Source organism: Phyllostomus hastatus, unplaced genomic scaffold (assembly GCF_019186645.2).
Source record: "Phyllostomus hastatus isolate PE091 unplaced genomic scaffold, TTU_PhHast_1.1 phas_contig_34, whole genome shotgun sequence".
NCBI classification, from domain to species: Eukaryota; Metazoa; Chordata; class Mammalia; order Chiroptera; family Phyllostomidae; genus Phyllostomus; species Phyllostomus hastatus.
Genome location: NW_025333857.1, coordinates 46032663 through 46050144, shown reverse-complemented (window position 1 = coordinate 46050144; position 17482 = coordinate 46032663). Strand labels below are relative to the sequence as shown.

The window sequence follows — 17482 nt, the reverse complement described above, 5'->3', positions numbered from 1 at the left end:
AGAAGTTATGAAATATATTCATAAAAGTATCAATCTAAAGAATTCTAATTAAGTTAAAAAGAATAGAAGGTATAAAATATGAAGACTCTTGTTAAAGGAAAAGAAGAAAATAATTTGTTCTAAAGTTGGTTATTTCTAAACGGGTTAAGAATAAGCACACTAAAAGGTACTATGTAAATTGTAGAAAGATTGTTTTCATTGCAGAGTCTGTGCAAATTGAAGAAGGTTTATGAAGAGAGATCTAGAGAGGATATGGCTTACTTTTCCCATGCCAGAAAAATTGTATCTATTCAACAGGTACCTCTAAAAAAAATATCTGCTTCTAACTCACAAAATTTTACTTTGCAACAGGCTCAAGTTTTTCATTCCCCCAGAAAACTAAGAGGACGTCAATAGTTCCAAAGATATGAAGGAAGAATTGACAGTGGAGAATTGTAACAGTGATTGAAGTTAATGTAACATACTAATCAGGTGGTAATTATAGAATACCTTATACAAAGAAACATAGAAGATTCATATACATCAAAAGTCTCTTTATAAATATTTTTAGACATCAGTAGTTGCAGCTCCTGTTTAACCAAGGAATGACCCTGACCGCAAGAAATTGGGCAAGCATCAGCAACACATATCAGAACCAGCAGAAACACTACTTGCATGTCTTGTTCAAGATATCAGCAGTGAAACTGCAAATGAAGTGATGACTCACACATGAGATATAACATTGAAACTACCCAAGAGCAGAGCTAAGAAACTGCACATTACCAGAAATTCCTTAGTTCCTCTCTTCCCACAGTTCTCCTATATAAACTAGCCATGTGCCTGAGATGCTAAGATGGGCTTTGAAACGAGAGTCCCTCATCTTCCAAGTTGCTGGCAGCTGAATAAAACTACTTTCCTTTACATCAGCACCTGCCTCTTAAGTAATGGCTTTTGAAATGGTAGGCAGCAGGATCAGCATTTACCGTGTTTTTCAGACTATAAGACGTACTCCCCCCAAATTTTGGAGGAAAAGAGTGGTGCGTCTTATAGTCCGAATGTAGCTTACCTGGCTCACTTGAGGGGGGAGTGCGGCGGCAGCAGCATGGAGCAGGGTCACAGGTTATTAAATATTTTACCACATTTTTTGCTTCAAAATTTTTTCTTTTCCTCTAAAACCTAGATGCCTCTTATAGTCCTAAAAACACAGTAGTTACATGGCCACTAACCCATCTCTGTAGATAGTCATCTCCATGAACAGATAGAGTTCTGTAACATGGTAAAAAAAATACAGCTCTAGAAAATCAACTATTAAAATAACTCCATTTGTGAGTCTCATTAGTGTATCTCCATGGAAGATAGTGTTTACAATCTCTTCCCATCCCTCTGCAAGTTCAAGGCCACACAGACTGAGAGGCACTCCTTCCTGCTTCTCACAAGGCATTTAGAGATACTACCACCTTGGCTTTTCCCTGCCACATCAGCCATGGTCCTTTTCAAGTACTTCTGATTCCCTATCAACATTGCTTGGAACATCAAAGCTCTCCGTTAACCAGACTCTGCCCTCCCTAAGCTTGTGGGTGCTCCTCAGATACATTTTCAGTATAGGTGGGGGTGTTGGTGAAGATTCCTTTGTCACTCTTTCTCAATAGATGTCCTGTGTCCCTAAACACTCAGTTTTCTGGGAGTGGGTGGCCAGAAATTGTCATGAAGGAAAGAGCCAAGCCATCAGACTGGTGTAGGGTGTGAAGAGTGAAGACAAAGATGGAGCATAGACACTACCTGTGAGTGAGCACCTTTAGTCTCTGGCTCTATAACCCTTAAAGAAAACAAGACACCCTCATCAACAGACTGAATCACAACACAAACTTTTGTAAGACATAAAGGTCTCAAACACTACACCTACCTTGTAAAACAGAAGGGCTTTGTGATGCAGTCTGGTGTCCTGGTTCCATTGTTTGTGAGGTGGAGATGACAAGGCAGAGCATTAGGAATCATTAGGTACTAGGATCCTAACCACCTAGATGTACGGATGGTTGATCTCCTCATGCTTACGAGGTTTAGATTATGATGAGCCCTGCTTTTGTTCTGTGGAATTTGATGCATCCCTTATATACCTATGGCTCCATCTTCATTATTATCTTAATTATCTGGCAAGTGAAAAAGAGTTACCAAGGATTAGGGTTAGAACCTAAAAGGAGCTGCTGCCAGGTAGGGAAACACTATGACTACAAAGGAACTAATTAAGCCTCAGATAAGAAGTTTTAAGACCTCAGAACCTCTCTTTTATCCTCCCTGCAATTTTTATACCATGCATTTAGTTACTCTGATATGGTACTTTTCTTCTCAAAGCGAGAAACAATTCCTTACTGAGCTATCCCTGCAATGTATTCTAACTGAAAGATCAAGAACTTCTCTATCAACTTGGGTGGAAACCTAGATGAAATGGAATCTACATCACTGGATCTCAGAAGACCTCCAAATGCCCTGGCTGGTGTAGCTCAGCGGATTGAGCACAGGCCTGTGAACCAAAGGACTACCAGCTCGATTTCCAGTCTAGGGCACATGTCTGGGTTGCAGGCCAGGTCCCCAGTAGGGGGCACTGAGAGGCAACCACACACTGATGTTTCTTTCCCTCTTTCTCCTTCCCTTCCCCTCTCCCTAAAATAAATAAGTAAAATATTTTAAAAAAAGAAGAAGAAGACCTCCCAATAAGGAAGATTCTTCTGGTTAGTGGTCCATTAAGGTATTTGTTACCAGAGGTCCTTTGGATGTTAGACCTACATACCCTTTAATTTGCTTTACTCTTTCTCCTGTTTCATCATAAACCTCACACAGAATTTCTCCTGAAAATAACTGGAAGATATAGAGTATGGAAGAGCCTTGAAATGAAACAGAAGTAAGCAGAGAAGGGAAATGTAGGGGTGGAAAAAGATGGAGTATGGGAATAAAAGTAAATAAAAATACAGACAGATAATTAGAAAGGTATTAAAAATGTATATTAGACTCATTTGGGATATAAAGATGAAAACAGTGTCCCACCTTCACACTTTAACTTTTTTGTCTTTCAGCGTCACCGAACACTCAGGCACAAAGCTAAAGATGCAGTATCTAAAGGTAAAGTCCCAATCTTGTCTCTGACTCCCCTCCACTGTGGGTGAGGTCCCATGAATTTTGTCCCTCTTTGACCTCTGGTGCCTGGAACAGGTACTCTAACCACAAAAGGTTCCAATTCCCCAAGTTGACAAATTCTCCCTGAAGACTTTCTAGGGTCTGAACTTGGGAATGTTCAAAAATCCTGCACCTTACACCAGGGATGAACAATGAGGAGATAGGGCAAAGTGCTTAACTGTGTCATTTACCTGTTATTAAACCCTGTGGTGGTCACTCCAGCTCTGAGTCTTTTCTCCATAAAATGGGCATCTGAAAACCACACCTCACTCGCAGTGTGGCTGTGAAGACCTAATGGGATAGGTCCAGGACAGCACTCTGTAACTGGTTGAGTTGTACCCAGATATGCCTTAGGGCATCGACTGTTGGGGTTTTCAGTCTCTTCTCATTCAGAGGCCTTTAGCTTCTATAGGATCTCCCAAATCCTCTCTCATTCCATGTAACACTGTCTCCTGGTTTCTCAGCTAGGAGACTTTCCTGGAGAGAAGCTGAGAAGCCATGGGAGCTGCTGTCTGTCATGAAAAGGTGATCAGTTGTTCTTTGTGGTATCCTATCTCCAGCCAGCACTGGAGGAGTAAACACTGGGGGGTGTGGGGAAGGCCCCAAGGCATGTAGGACTGTGGAGGGCATGGCGAATCTCCAGACCACTATTTCCAAAGAGGCAGATGTCACTCTATCACTATTGTCGCCATGTTTTCTCTTCCAGCCAGAGCTGGCTTCCCCAGGAGGGACGTGTGCGGAGGCTACTATGTGCAGATACCTGCTGTCAAGTCTGCAATACCATGGCTCTGGAGATCCAGCAGCTGCTGAAGGGTGAGAACACCCTGATATCTCCCACTTCACTGAGGCCATCACAGAGTTCCTGTTCCCTGGAGATTTTACCCAAGTCCAATTTATTTTTCGAGCACAGTCTGGAGCATCATTCCACACGCACTCAAGAGTTTTCACTTCCACCTGCAACCCCTTCAGCATCACAATTAATGGATCAGAAATGCTTAACCTTGTCAGCTGCCCAGTCACCCAATTCAGTTTGCATCCAAGATTACTGGGCTCACCACCTACAGCTACGTCAGGCATTTCAAGTGCCAGAAATTCCCAGGGCCCCAGTGACTATGTCTTCTTCAAAGTTTGAGGAATCTAGGATTCCAGTGAACCAGCAGAACATATTAAAGAGCAACCTTGACCTTGTGTGTGGGAACCAAGATCAGGAGCCCTTGTATCCCCAGGTCCCTCTGCTGACCATGAACCAAGATATCACTACCATGACACATCCTGTAGCCTTACCTATGCTCACTGTCCTCCCTACCCACCTGCCATTCTCCTGTCCTAAAGTTCTGAGGCTTCTGGAGGTACATGTCAAAAAATGGATGCATTTCCAGAGGTGGGGGCTGCCCAGACGTGTAGAGGAGTCCCTGAAGCAGCTTATGCCAAGCCCACCATTGTTTTACCAACCTCTGAATAACCAACCAGTTTCTTTCATCCAAGACGATACTTATGAATTCTCTGCTGAGAAACTTGCAGCTACTTCCTACCAGACCTGGGGTTCATGTATGGCTGGCCAGGCAACTCAGGCATTCTGGGTTTCTCAGTGGTCTCTTACAGACCCAATACAAAGACACCACTACCACCAAAACCCAAACCACGTGGCTCTGGCCTTGCCCTCTGCAGCTCTTAAAGACTTGAGTGGCTTCTATCCACTTCCTGGACAACATGCTGAGGACTCTGTGGGCCATTTGCAGCAGAAATACAGCCAGCTATTCTGTGGCCTCCCTTCTCTGCACAGTGAGTCCCTGGCTGACACCTTCTTGGGCTCTCAAGGTCACTCCACAAACAACAGCCTGCCCAGGCTCCCCTTGAAGGATCCTTTTCTCCTCAAGGACCTCTCCTTCCTCCCTCTGTTGCCTAAAACACCACCCCAGTCACACCCAGCCTCGCCCCCCATCATCCCCAAATTGGGTCATGCCCTGTGACCATCCACCAGCTCAGGCCAATGTCCCATTTCTGACTCTGGCCCAGTGTGAAGCCTTAGAGTGGCACCTACTGCAGAGGCAGCTCCAGTGTCAGTGCAGTTTGCCAGCTGTTTTCCAGAGAGCTCAGCATACCCAGAGACCTGTGACATATAAGCATGGTGACACAGCCCAGTCTCCAGAAACTGTGAAAACTTCCTGGCCAGGAAAGCCCATCTCCATCCTCACAAGAGAACTCCTCTTGCCAGACCATACCCGGAGGCTGCTGGAATTCCACCTCCAGAGGCAGTTGATTCACCATCGCTGGGGCCTGCCCCCAAAGATCCAGCAGTCCTTCCAGTTGCTCCTGTCCCCCACTCACCAGCAGGCTCCATCCTGGAGCAGCACAGCCCTAGCCAGTGTGAGTGGTCCCCACCCCTCAGCCCTAGAGGCCATTGGTGGTGCTGGTGACACTCTGTCAACATTTGAGGACCGAGTCCTCATGCCACACTTATTTGACCAAGTCAAGGCAATACTGAAGAGCCATATCAACTCCAAAAGTGGGCAGATTCACCAGGGCAAGGTCCCTGACCATGTATATAGGTCTTGTGAGTGCATCATTCCTGGGGGCCGTGAAGTGGCTACCTTCACCTGCATCCCAGAAAGCAAGCCCCTGGAGTTACAGGCAGCAATGGACACTGACCTACAGCCGAAAATTATGTCCAGGATGCCGACATCCCTAGATCAGCAGCAACAGACCTCACCAGTAGCTGTCACTGAACATCCAAAGCTACCTCGAGCCCTGTCTAAGGAAGCCATTGAGAAACTGGAGACAACTTTACGGCACAAGTATCTGGCCTTCTTGTCAGGGCTGCCTCCTCTTTATTACGTGGCTCTCTCCAAGGCCATTACCCCAGCAATAACTACCGAAGCTATAGTCACAGAGGTGGTACCTGAACCTGTTGAAATCTTAACAGAACCTCTGACTGCATTTCCAGAGGTGGGGGCTGCCTCTGATACTGAAGAGAAGTGTCTACTAAGCCCTGGGCCATGCCTCCAAGGTGCCAATGACACTTGTGCAGAAACTGCAGATGATACTCAGCCTGAAGTGCCTGTGGAAGGAATGATTGAGACAGAGCCTCTAGGAAGCCAGACAGAGTCTACCAAGCCCTACCTCCTCAAGAAATCCATCCTGGCCAAACTAAATTTCCATCTGAGAAGGAAAATGCTAGAGATACAATGGGGAATTCCCACAAAGGCTAGGGAGTCCAGGAAACAAACTGCAGTAATCCCAAAGAACACATCCACACAGGAGTCTCTTGGGAGTCTAAACAATCGAGGAGATGCATCACTCCAGGATCTCCCCATCCCACCAAACATTCCCCCATGCCCCAGATCCAAAATGGCTCTGCCTTAAAGGACAGCTGGCCCTTGAGTTAAAGGCAGTGCAGCAGAACCAGAAGCAACCTAGTTCCAGAGCAGCACCCCATGCCTCTGTCCACAAGTCCTCCAAGATGTCACAACCCAGTGGGGGACATGACAGAGGGCCAGGTGCTTTGTGTTCAGTTGGAGACCAGTGTGAACAAGCCCAGCCTGGAGCAGCCCTGGAGCCCTGAGTCCCAAAGCCCTGGCAAGAGCAAGTATTCAGCCCAAGTGCCCAAGCTGGCTAAAAAGGAAAAGGACCCAGGGAAACCCAAATCAGCAGGAGACCATGGAGAAGGAGATGCAGGGTTTGTGCTCTCCTCAGCAAGAGAAAAAAGCCACTCTGCTGAAGCCCAGAGGCCAGAAGGGATGCTGCTGAACAGGACACCCCCAAAGCCCCCGGAGACGGAGACATAGCTTGCACCTTGATGCTCCCTGTCAACACAGTTCCCAGCATCGCCCTCAGCTCAAACCCCCAGAGCCACCTCCAGGAGTCCCTGGAGGGGAGAAATCGAAGAAGAATGGCCTGCAAGACAGTCAAACCAGGCTCAATGTCAGCCTCAACCCAGCAAGGATCCCTCAGAATGTCCAGCCTGTGGGCTTCCAGGTGTCACAGGGCCATCCTTTCCCAGGCCATCTCATTCAGCATAAGCCATCACAGGGACAAATTTTGCAAGGTCGGGTTTTGCAGAGGCAGGTGATGCCAGCCCATTGTCACATGAGGCCCACCCTTCCAGAATCGGGCTTGAGAAATACGATGAAGTCCTTTCTGCAGTGTCTAAACCCCAAGGCAAAAGGCAAAGGGCACAAGGAACCCATGTCTTTGGCAGCTGAGAAAATGGCCCACACCAGAAAAGAAAAGGTACAAAAGAAGCTGGCTCCAGCCAGAAGCTCCATGGACAGAAGTAAGACAGAGAAGAAGGCAAGAGGGAACCTCAAGGCCCAATCTCCCCTACTGAGAAGCAGGTGGGCCTGTACTTCTCAGGTGGCTCCCGTTCCTCAAATAGTAAGCTCCGGCACCGCTCCTGCTTCAGTCCCCTCCACTCTGCCTCAGGCTTGGGCCATCCCTGCCACTGCCCTCGGCACTGTCCTCTACTGGCTTGTGCCACCCAACCAGGGAACCCACCCTAACTCTCAATTCTCACCTCAGAAGGAAATACTGGCCTGCTCAAGAGGACCCAGCACAATCCAAAGACGGTGTAGGCTCTTCAATGTCTGCGTCCCTTGAAGAACACTGCTACTGTCATTTTCATTCATGTGCAGGTGGGACAGAGTGCCACCCAAAATACAGCTATTTGTCTAAGCAAAGACTCATCTGTCTGCTCCTTCTCTGCACTGTGGTGTTTTAAGGGAAGGCATGAGGGAGACTAATGTGCCCTTCCTATCTAGGGAAGGAGCTTTAACCCACATTTACACACAGTCAGCATTTCACACCAAGTCCTCCCAGCCCCTCCCTGGACAGTGGATAAAGGGACTTGAGCAGAGAAGGAAGGCCCTTGTCTAAGGCCCTTGTCTAAGGCCCTTGTGCATTGAAGGGAAACATCAGACTTGAATTCAATCTGGGCTTTCCATGGTATCATTGGGCCCAGAGGAGCAACGTGGTCATGAGGATAGTACTGACAAGAAGGAGTGGCCAGGAATCCACAGGGAAAATTCATTGATGACTTCTACATATGGCCACATCTGGAGGGGAGCTTTTTAGAAAAGTGCCACAGTGGTCCAGTCCTGAGGAAGTGCTTTGTGTGTATCAAAAGCGCATAGCTAATGGGATGGTAGGTCAAAGCAAATGATGGAATCCCCCCCTCTTTTCTCTGTCTTGGCTATTGGTTAAATCTCTCTGGAGGACTCATTTTGGAGGCTGCAGCAGCTCTCTTGCCTCTATGCCACCTATCATCTGCATAGAACGAATGAGTCCTGGAAAGATCACAGCAGCGTATGGAGAGGGGCATGTTTCCCACCCCCAAGGGCAGGCAGCGAATGGTGCTTACAGACAGAGGTCTGAGTATTTGGGACAGATACTGGCATGTCCTGAGCAGGCATGTAAGGGAACAAAGCAAATTTGATTTATACTCAAAAGAACCTAGAGCCAGGAAGCCAACCCAAGGCCCACATGCTTTGGAGGGAATTAATTAAATCTGAGCTTCAGTGTGCTTGTCTATAATTGATAAAGGGAAATGAGTTCTGGGAAAGAACCACAGACAGAAGGGGTTTTCTAAATGATCTGGGCTTATCAAGTTACCATCAGCAGCTTGTACCTGGCCCTACTACTGTGTCTCATTTCTACACCACCTACACCTGGGGTCCTTCTCCACTTCTTTTCCATCAGCCATGCCTCCCTGAATATTTATACACATAGATATTTTTAGTGCATATCATGTATATTATATGGTATTGAGCTTAATCCTCCGTATCCCCTCCTAGGATCAACCTGGTGCCTTCCCCTCTGAGGATGACTTTTGTCCTCTCCCCAACCAAAGACTGCATCATATAAGCCTACCAGCTCCAGTCCTTGGTTCCTGTCATCCTTTCTCATGTCTTCATTAACGTCCTGCCACATTTCAGAAAGCACCAGAACTATTCACCTTGACTGTCAAAAGAAAACTTTAAAGGCTTTTAAAATGTGTCTTGTTCCATTAACCAGACACAGAAAGTGGCCAAGAATCTAGACTTTAATGGTACACATGAGCCTGTAACAAGATCAGCTGCTCAGAACAAAAGTGGGACTGTGGCCCCTTTGCCTCTCTCTCTCTCAGAATGTTCAAATTTCCTTTTTCAGAGAAATGTTTATCATTAATGGACTATAATGTGAAATTCTCTGAAACCCATGATATGAAATGGTAAAACTTAAAGGCTATGAGGCAAGCTGAAACCTATAAGCAGATTTTAAGAAATGTAAGCCCCTCCCAAAACTATATCTTGTCTACACACTCCCTCACACACAGATTCAATGAAGTTCCTCATTCAGACCGGTTTTATAAGGCCTCTCAAATAACCTGTCATACTGAGACAAAGCTAGAGCTCTTTCCTACTTTCTGTTCAATGGGCCTACACTCCCAACCCCAACCTCCAGAACCGTCACCAAATAGGTAATCTGCCACCACCAGTTGCCTCAATAGCCCTGGCTGCAGAATGGATCTCTCTCTTTTATTTTTTTTACCTTGCTGATTTTATTTTATTTTTTAAAATATATTTTATTGATTATGCTTTACAGTTGTCCCATTCCCCGCCTTCATTCCCCTCTACCCTGCACACCCTCTCCCACCCACATTCCCCCCTTTAGTTCATGACCATGTGTGATAAGTTCTTTAGCTTCTACATTTCCCATACTATTCTTGCCCTCCCCCTGTCTATTTTCTACCTACCACCTATGCTACTTATTCTCTGTACCCTTTCCCCTTCTCTCCTCCTCCTACTCCCCTGTTGCTAACCCTCCATGTGATCTCCATTTCTGTGGTTCTGTTCCCGTTCTAGTTGATTGCTTAGATTGTTTTTGTTTTTGTTTTAGGTGCGATTGTTAACAATTGTGAGTTTGCTGTCATTTTACTATGCATGTTTTTTATCTTCTTTTTCTTAGATGAGTCCCTTTAACATTTCATAAAATAAGGGTTTGGTGATGATGAACTCCTTTAACTTGACCTTATCTGAGAAGCACTTTATCTGCCCTTCCATTCTAAATGAGAGCTTTGCTGGATAGAGTAATCTGGGATATAGGTCCTTGTCTTTCATGACTTAGAATACTTCTTTCCAGCCCCTTCTTGCCTGTAAGGTCTCTTTTGAGAAATCAGCTGACAGTCTGATGGGAACTCCTTTATAGGTGACTGTCCCCTTATCTCTTGCTGCTTCTAGGATTCTCTCCTTCATTTTTACCTTGGCTAATGTAGTTATGATGTGCCTTGGTGTGTTTCTTCTTGGGTCCAACTTCTTTGGGGCTCTCTGAGCTTCCTGGACTTCCTGGAAGTTTATTTCCTTTGCCAGATTGGGGAAGTTCTTCTTTGTTATTTGTTCAAATAACTTTTCCACTTGTTGCTCTTCCTCTTCCACTTCTGGTACCCCTATAATTCAGATGTTGGAACATTTAAAGATGTCCTGGAGGTTCCTAAGCCTCTCCTCATTTTTCTGAATTCTTATTTCTTCATTCTTTCCTGTTTGTTTGTTTTTTTCTTCCTTCTGGTCCACTCTATTGATTTGAGTCCCAGTTTCCTTCCCAACACTGTTGGTTCCCTGTGCATTTTCCTTCATTTCATTTATCGTAGCCTTCATTTTTTCATCTAATTTGTGACCCAAATAAACCAGTTCTGTGAACATCCTGATCACCAGTGCTTTGAACTGTGCATCTGGTAGGTTGATTATCTCTTGATCGCTTAGTTGTATTTGCTGTGGAGCTTTGATCTGTTCTCTGGTTCAGGCCTTTTTTTTTCTTTTTCTAGTTGCACCTGTTACATATGAGGGGCAGAGCTTTACATGTTCTTCAGGGCGGGACAACCCAGTCACTGAGTTGTGACATTGTATGTGGGGGCGGGGTATGAGAGGGAACAATGGTGCTTGCTCCTCTCTCCATGGGATTTTAGTCCCTTCCGCTGCCTCTCCCAAGCTAACTTGGGCCCTTCTGGTACTGATTCCTGTGTGGGTGGGCTTGTGTACATTCTAGGACCCCGTGGATCTCTCCAACGCACTCTCCTATGAGGCTGGGAGTCTCTCCCTATGCCTCAACTCCCACAGGTGTTTTCAATCAGTGTCCCAAGGTTCTATTTCCCAGCGCTGGGACCCTGGGTTGTGCGGTTTGTCTCAACGCCTGATTTTGCCTGGTTTATCTGCGCATGAATGTGGGATTGCCCAGACAGCCAGGCGCCTTGCATGCAGTGCCTTGCTTCACAGTCCCAGCCTCGCTGCGTCTGCCAGCTGCCTGCACGCCCAGGGTCCACCCGTTGCAGTCTTGCACTCGGGATGCCTTATGGGCCTGGGATGCCTTATGTGCCCAGTGCCACCACTTTTTTGTGCTACGACCCCTCTCCACCCTCCACCCCTCCTACCAGTCTGGATGAATATGTATATTTTAACTCCTTGGTTGTCTGACTTCCATAAAGTTCAATTTTCTGTCATATCTGGTTGTTATCTTGTTTCTAAATTGTTGCTGACCTTATTTTGGTTGTGTGAGGAGGCACAGTGTGTCTACCTATGCCTCCATCTTGGCTGGAAGTCCCAGAGTGGATCTCTTAATGGTAAACATTGTATTCATATTCCTTTGACCTCCTGAAGAGCCATGAAGTGGACCCTGTCCTATCTTCAATGGGACTGGAGCAGGTATCAGTCTCCCTGGAAGGAATACTGGAACCCTGGACCCTTAAGGAGGCCACAGCAGAACAGCAGAGCTCAAGACTGTGCTTATTCCACTCAATGTAAGCTTAAGTATGAGTAAAAGATTTGGGTCCTCTTTAGAAGGAAACTTCTGGCTAAAGTAGCCAGAGAATGATTTCAAAGAAAGATGATAAGCATGAACACAGGGCAGCAAAACTACAGTACAAGAAAAACCTTACAAAATCCTCGAGCCTGTATTTTTATGATTTTCAAGCCAAATGTGTGACCCTTGGAGAGAATGCAGATTTTAAAGTCAAAGTCACAAAATGAAATATGGAAAAAAATCATCAGAGTTAGAATCCTAACCCTGACATTTGACAAGTTACTTAACATTTCTGAGCCCTAATTTCTTCATCTGGGAAAAGGGGATAACTGAACATCCATACCCCAAACCTCAATTACTATTAATGTACTGGTGATTCCCAAAGTCACTTCTCGCTGCCAGTCTTTCTTCTGAGTTCCACCTGTAGAGCCAATAACAAGAGGGGAAGCTCCATCTTGTTCCAAAGACAATGTAAATTAATTCAAAATTTCCAAACACCCTCCACTCCATCAAACCATTTTCCAATGTCAGGGAATGGTATCACTATACATCCACCGTTTTGCTCAGACCATACATCAAGTCAGTCACTAGGTTCCAATTCTGGTGTATCTCAAGTTGTCCCCTTCCCTCTACTTTTAATGCCTCTGCTTATACTTTATTTTCTAATCCTTTCTTTCTAGAATAATTACTGTAATGCTTGTATACCCAGGGGTTAAAATAGGCTGCATATAGTAATATCGTAATAGTACTTGAGTCCAAAGTCTGGACTGAGGAAGCAGATCAATTACTACATCAGCATGATGAGTACTATGGCGTGTGGGGTCCAACTGATGAGAAGAACCCTAGGGTCACATAAAACGCTCACAAAAATAATGACCCTCAGAGTCATCTTGCACTCAATTATTAAAATATCTGAGTATTCACTATGTGCCAGGAACTATGCCAGACACAGCAGTCACCAAGACACAGGCCTTGCCTCTATGGAGATCCTTGTCTTGTGGGGTAGACAGTCTCACATGCCCAAATTGTCTAATTCAACATAAACACTTGGAGGTCCAGGGTGTCATCTCAAAAGTGAAGCCCTGATTTCCCGTGTCTTTCCCCACCACCCAATCGCACATACCAAACCTGTTCCCATTGTTGTATTTCCCACATCCATTAACGGTACTTTTCTCTTGCCAGCTGTTCAGGCCCAAAATGTCTTTGATGTATTATCTCTAACAGTCCACGTTCAATTCACCAGAAAATCCTGTTGTCTCTACCTTCAAAATGAGTTCAGAACATGACCACTTCTTACTTCCTCTGCTGCTACAATTATTGCAATAATTGTATAAATAATCTTCCTGCTTTTTCTAGAGCCTATGCCACCACAGAATCCTAATGGTCCTCTGGAGGGTCCTGGCTATAGATAATTGGTTGATAGATTGATTAATGTATATAAAACCATAAGACCAGATTAGATCACCTAGGGAATGAGTGTAAATGAAGGAGAGCTAAGGACTGGGCTCTGGGACAGTCCAATGTTAAGAAACTAGGAGAAAAAAAGGGGAAGAGATAAGCAGAAGAGACTGAGAAGCCAGGGAGGAAGGAGGAAAACTAGAATAATGTAAAATACTGGAAGCTAATACAGCAAGGTATTGCAAGGAGAACGCATGAAAAGTTATGAACTGACCAAATAATTAGACTTAGCAACATGGAGATCACTCATGGCATCGAAAAAAACAGACTCAGGTGAATGAGGGAGGTGTAGGTGTGACTGGAATAAATTCAAAGGGAATGAAAGGAGAGTGATTGGTGATAAAAAAGTATAATCAATTCTTTCAAGGAGGTTGGTTCCACAGAGGTGCAGAAAAATGAGAGAACAGCTATAGGAGAAAGTGAGACCCAGAGAAGGTTTTTTAAGGGGACAGGCATAGAACATTGAATGTTGCTGAAAATTATGTAGACCAGAGGAATAAACTGGTGATGCAGGAAGGCAAGGCAAGAACTGCTAGAGCAATGTGGTGTAGAGATAAGAGTTGGGAGGGAAGGCCCAGGTCAGGGGTGGTCTTGGCTAAAAGCACAGACACTTTGCTGCTGGTAAGTAGAAAGAGAGTGTGGACAAAAACAAAAATGGGTGAGAGAAAAGCTGGGAAGGGACCATGGCTGTGGGTGAAAGCAGAGAAATGGAGAACAAAAACCAAAAGCCAGAGGTGGAAATGGATTCTGGAAGTCACCATAGCAGACTACTATTAGGCTTAAGGAGTGTATGTCAAACTGAGAGTCCAGGTAGGCATAAAAAATGATTGAAGTTGATCACAAATGTGATGCAGGTGCTCTTGGAAGACTGGAGCCTCAGGACAGATTGCAGAAAAGTTCTAGATTCAAGGAGCATAGAGACACAGAAAGAGGGCAGGTGTGGCATCCTACTGTTCAGCAAGGGACAATGTAGTTTTGGGGGGGAAAAAACTGGGAAGCAGAAAGACAAAGTGGCTGCCCTGAGTGAATAGGATGGACCTCTGTTTTGGACACCTCATATCTCTCAGAAGGTGGCACCACTGCATTCCCGACATCTGATCCACCACAGAGGAGTCAAAAGTTGAGGAAGCATGGGAAGTACTGTCACTTCCTTATAACATGGTGGGGGGACTGTAGGATGCCCCTGCCTCACTGATTCCTAAGGAAATCCAGGATGACTCAACATTCCATCAGATGAGGAGGAGGTGGTGGCAGGACTCCCTTCCTCTGATAGGACCCCACTTGGCACAATGTGTTCATTGCTAGCAGATGCAGAAAAGCCAGGATGGGAAGAAGCAGGAATGTGTCCTCCTCTGAATGGTGGTGATTCTGTGCCTAAGGGATGGGGCCTAGCCCCTAGTGTGGCCTCTACAAGAAGTCACAGGTGTTTTCTCCTAAAGCCTCCCCAAAGATCATAGAAGGTCTTGTGACAGGCATATACTCCCTGTCTGGTGGGAGCTGGGCAGAGGGCCACAGAACAAAGACATGACAGGGAGGCCCAGAATGAAGGGAATGACCCAGAAGGTCACAGCAGCGTCAGGGGGGAAGGAGAGGTTAATGTGCACACATCCTAACTTAGGATACAGAAAAACCTACATGCCACATGTCAGTACTGGCTCCTGCTGCTAAGTCCAGTAACAAACAGCCAGGAGCAGAAAGATGAGGTAGAATCAAGACCTTCAGAATTCTCAATTCTCAGCAAAGTCAAGAGCTGAGAGAAGACATGATCAGAGTCTGTGACTCACATAGGCTCCTGAGGAATGAAGTTTTGATCATCCCATCCCAAACTCTAGCATGAACCCTGCTCACTAGGTCACCTAGGCTCAAAAGAGATAAAAACAAAAACCTGAAGGAGGGCCAAAACTCGAATTTACTACTGCAGAATGGGTGGTCGGTGCTAGGAATACATCCATGCTTGCTTGGAAACACTGGAGTTTGCCCCTGGCCCTCTGAGGTATCATCATAGTGAATGGCTCTGTCCTTCTGAAGTCCTTCCCTTGACCTCTGCACAGGGCACTACAGAATTCTACAGAGAGAATTGCAGGCAACTGACCACCTGCAGAGGAGGACAGTGGCTTCTCCACTAAATTACTCCTTCTGTTAAACACTGAGGATAGAGGATAGAGACCACATCTAATTCCTTTTTGTACCTGCTCACCATCACCCATGCTGGGAGGCCAACAAACACAGGATGAGCACAGGGATAAACCCCATGGAGACACTGCTTTCTGCACCATGTGAGAGGGGCTGGGCCTCAGCTTCTTAACCAGCCATCCAAAGTCTAGTGTTCTACCTGGGCTCAGGGGCCCATGGCATAGGCCAGGGCTGTCAGGGAATGAAGCACAAGAATGGTTCCTATGTCCCCTGCAGGGAGAGGAAAGAAGGGAGAACAACCTTGAGTCCAAGCGGGGATGGCGGAATGAGCACAACATGAGATGCTGGGGAACATAATGCCCCAGATCCCCAGAGACAGTGAGGCCAGGACCCTGAATACTTGGTCTGGATGAGATAGCATGGGGAAGCAATGGGGGGCCTGGGAATGGGCCAGACGCAGACTTCTTTCCAGAAGGAGGGTGGGTGTTGCCAACTGGCTGCCTTTCCCGCCTTGTTCCTCTCCTGCACTGTAACTTCTCTGGGTCCATGGCCAAGCAAGGAGCATATTGGGGGCTTTCCACAGGGGCAAGGCCTTAAGCAGACAGCAAGACCCGTGGGAATCCAGACGGGAAGCTATCCGTTGTGTAAATAGCACTCACAGCTGGGGTGCATCAGGGGAAAGGGCAGGGGAAAGTGAGAGGCCAGGCCGAATCTCATACTCAGAGACACTTGGACACAGACCCCCAGCCACGCAGATAACATAAACAGAAAGACCCAAGTTCAACAATGCCACACAGAAACCAGTTTAGAGTTACAAGAGACATGTCCAGGAAACACACCTACACAGACGCAGGAATGCCCTGAGGTGGATGCGCTTGAGCAGGCACCAGCACACATGCAGACACTGAGACAGCCTTGCACACATGCCAACTGCACAGCCCATCTTGCAGACCCACAAACACAAACACGTTCCAAATCCATCCTTCAAAGCCGCTCTCTGCTCTAAATCCTCCTTAGCCACCTCAGACCAGGACTCTTGATCCTTCCTCTAAACTCCAGTTTCTCATTTCTGCCCCATTGCCTGCCCTTTAATTTAAAGGACAGTCTGGGATTCACATGCATACACTTGGTCTCCACAACTTGGCCGTGTACTTTTAAAAAAATGTCAAGGTCAGCAAGTGAGTCTCTGTCCTCTCCAGCAGCCCCATCCTTAACCTACACATCCATCTTCATCCCCAAGTGTCCCCAGTTTACTGCAGAGCCCTGATCCCCCAGCTCCTCTGACACAGCAGACACAGCCTCTAAGGAAAGAGTGAGCCAGATAGACACACCCTGTCAAGGTAATGCTGGTGGGTGTTACCCCGATAATCTTTACACAGCCCTATGCTTACCACCTCCCACTGTAACCACTGTGTCAATGCTGATCTAAGGAGAACCCTAACCCTAACCCTAACCCCAGATGGCTACGCGATGGCTAGTATCTTCAACCTCACTAGGTACACAAATGTCACACACTTAGGAAGGTATGGGTCATTTGTGCTCCAGGAATTCAGAGGCTCCTTCAGTAACAGATGCACAGTATCAGAGTAGCCTGTCCCTGGAGGGTTCAAGGATCATCTGGGAACCAAGGAGCACCAAGGCGCCCAGCCCTTTGACCTTTGTTAGTCTGCAGTGGTCCAGCCCACCCCAAGCCCTGTTCCGGGACTAGCCCAGCTCTGGGCCAAAATTCCTGCCATAACCCTCCCCAGCTCCTGCCTGCCAAGCTGGGAGCATCTGTTGCCCTTGAAGCCCCCCACCTGGCCAAGCAAATGGGCCTGAGGTCTGGGGCCAAAGGGAAAGTGACCACTTCCCAATGTGGGCTTTTCCAGACTCTTGCAACACTGCTCCTAGGGCTGCTCTCCCAGAGCCTGGCCCTGGTGCCTGTCCTAAGAGGTAGTGGGTCTTCAGACACTGGGAGTGAGTAGGGGTGAATTAGCAC

The 17482-nt window shown here is 46.5% G+C and overlaps 1 protein-coding gene across 1 annotated transcript; it reads left to right on the top strand.

Moving 5' to 3' along the window:
- The first annotated feature begins 2043 nt into the window (after positions 1-2043).
- LOC123819590 (protein FAM205A-like) lies at positions 2044-7646 on the top strand. The gene is given in 9 exon segments (XM_045839998.1): positions 2044-2187; positions 3048-3093; positions 3612-3672; positions 3854-5090; positions 5092-6480; positions 6482-6622; positions 6624-6902; positions 6904-7462; positions 7465-7646. Coding segments are annotated over 9 exon segments (4038 nt in total).
- Positions 7647-17482: the final 9836 nt, after the last annotated feature.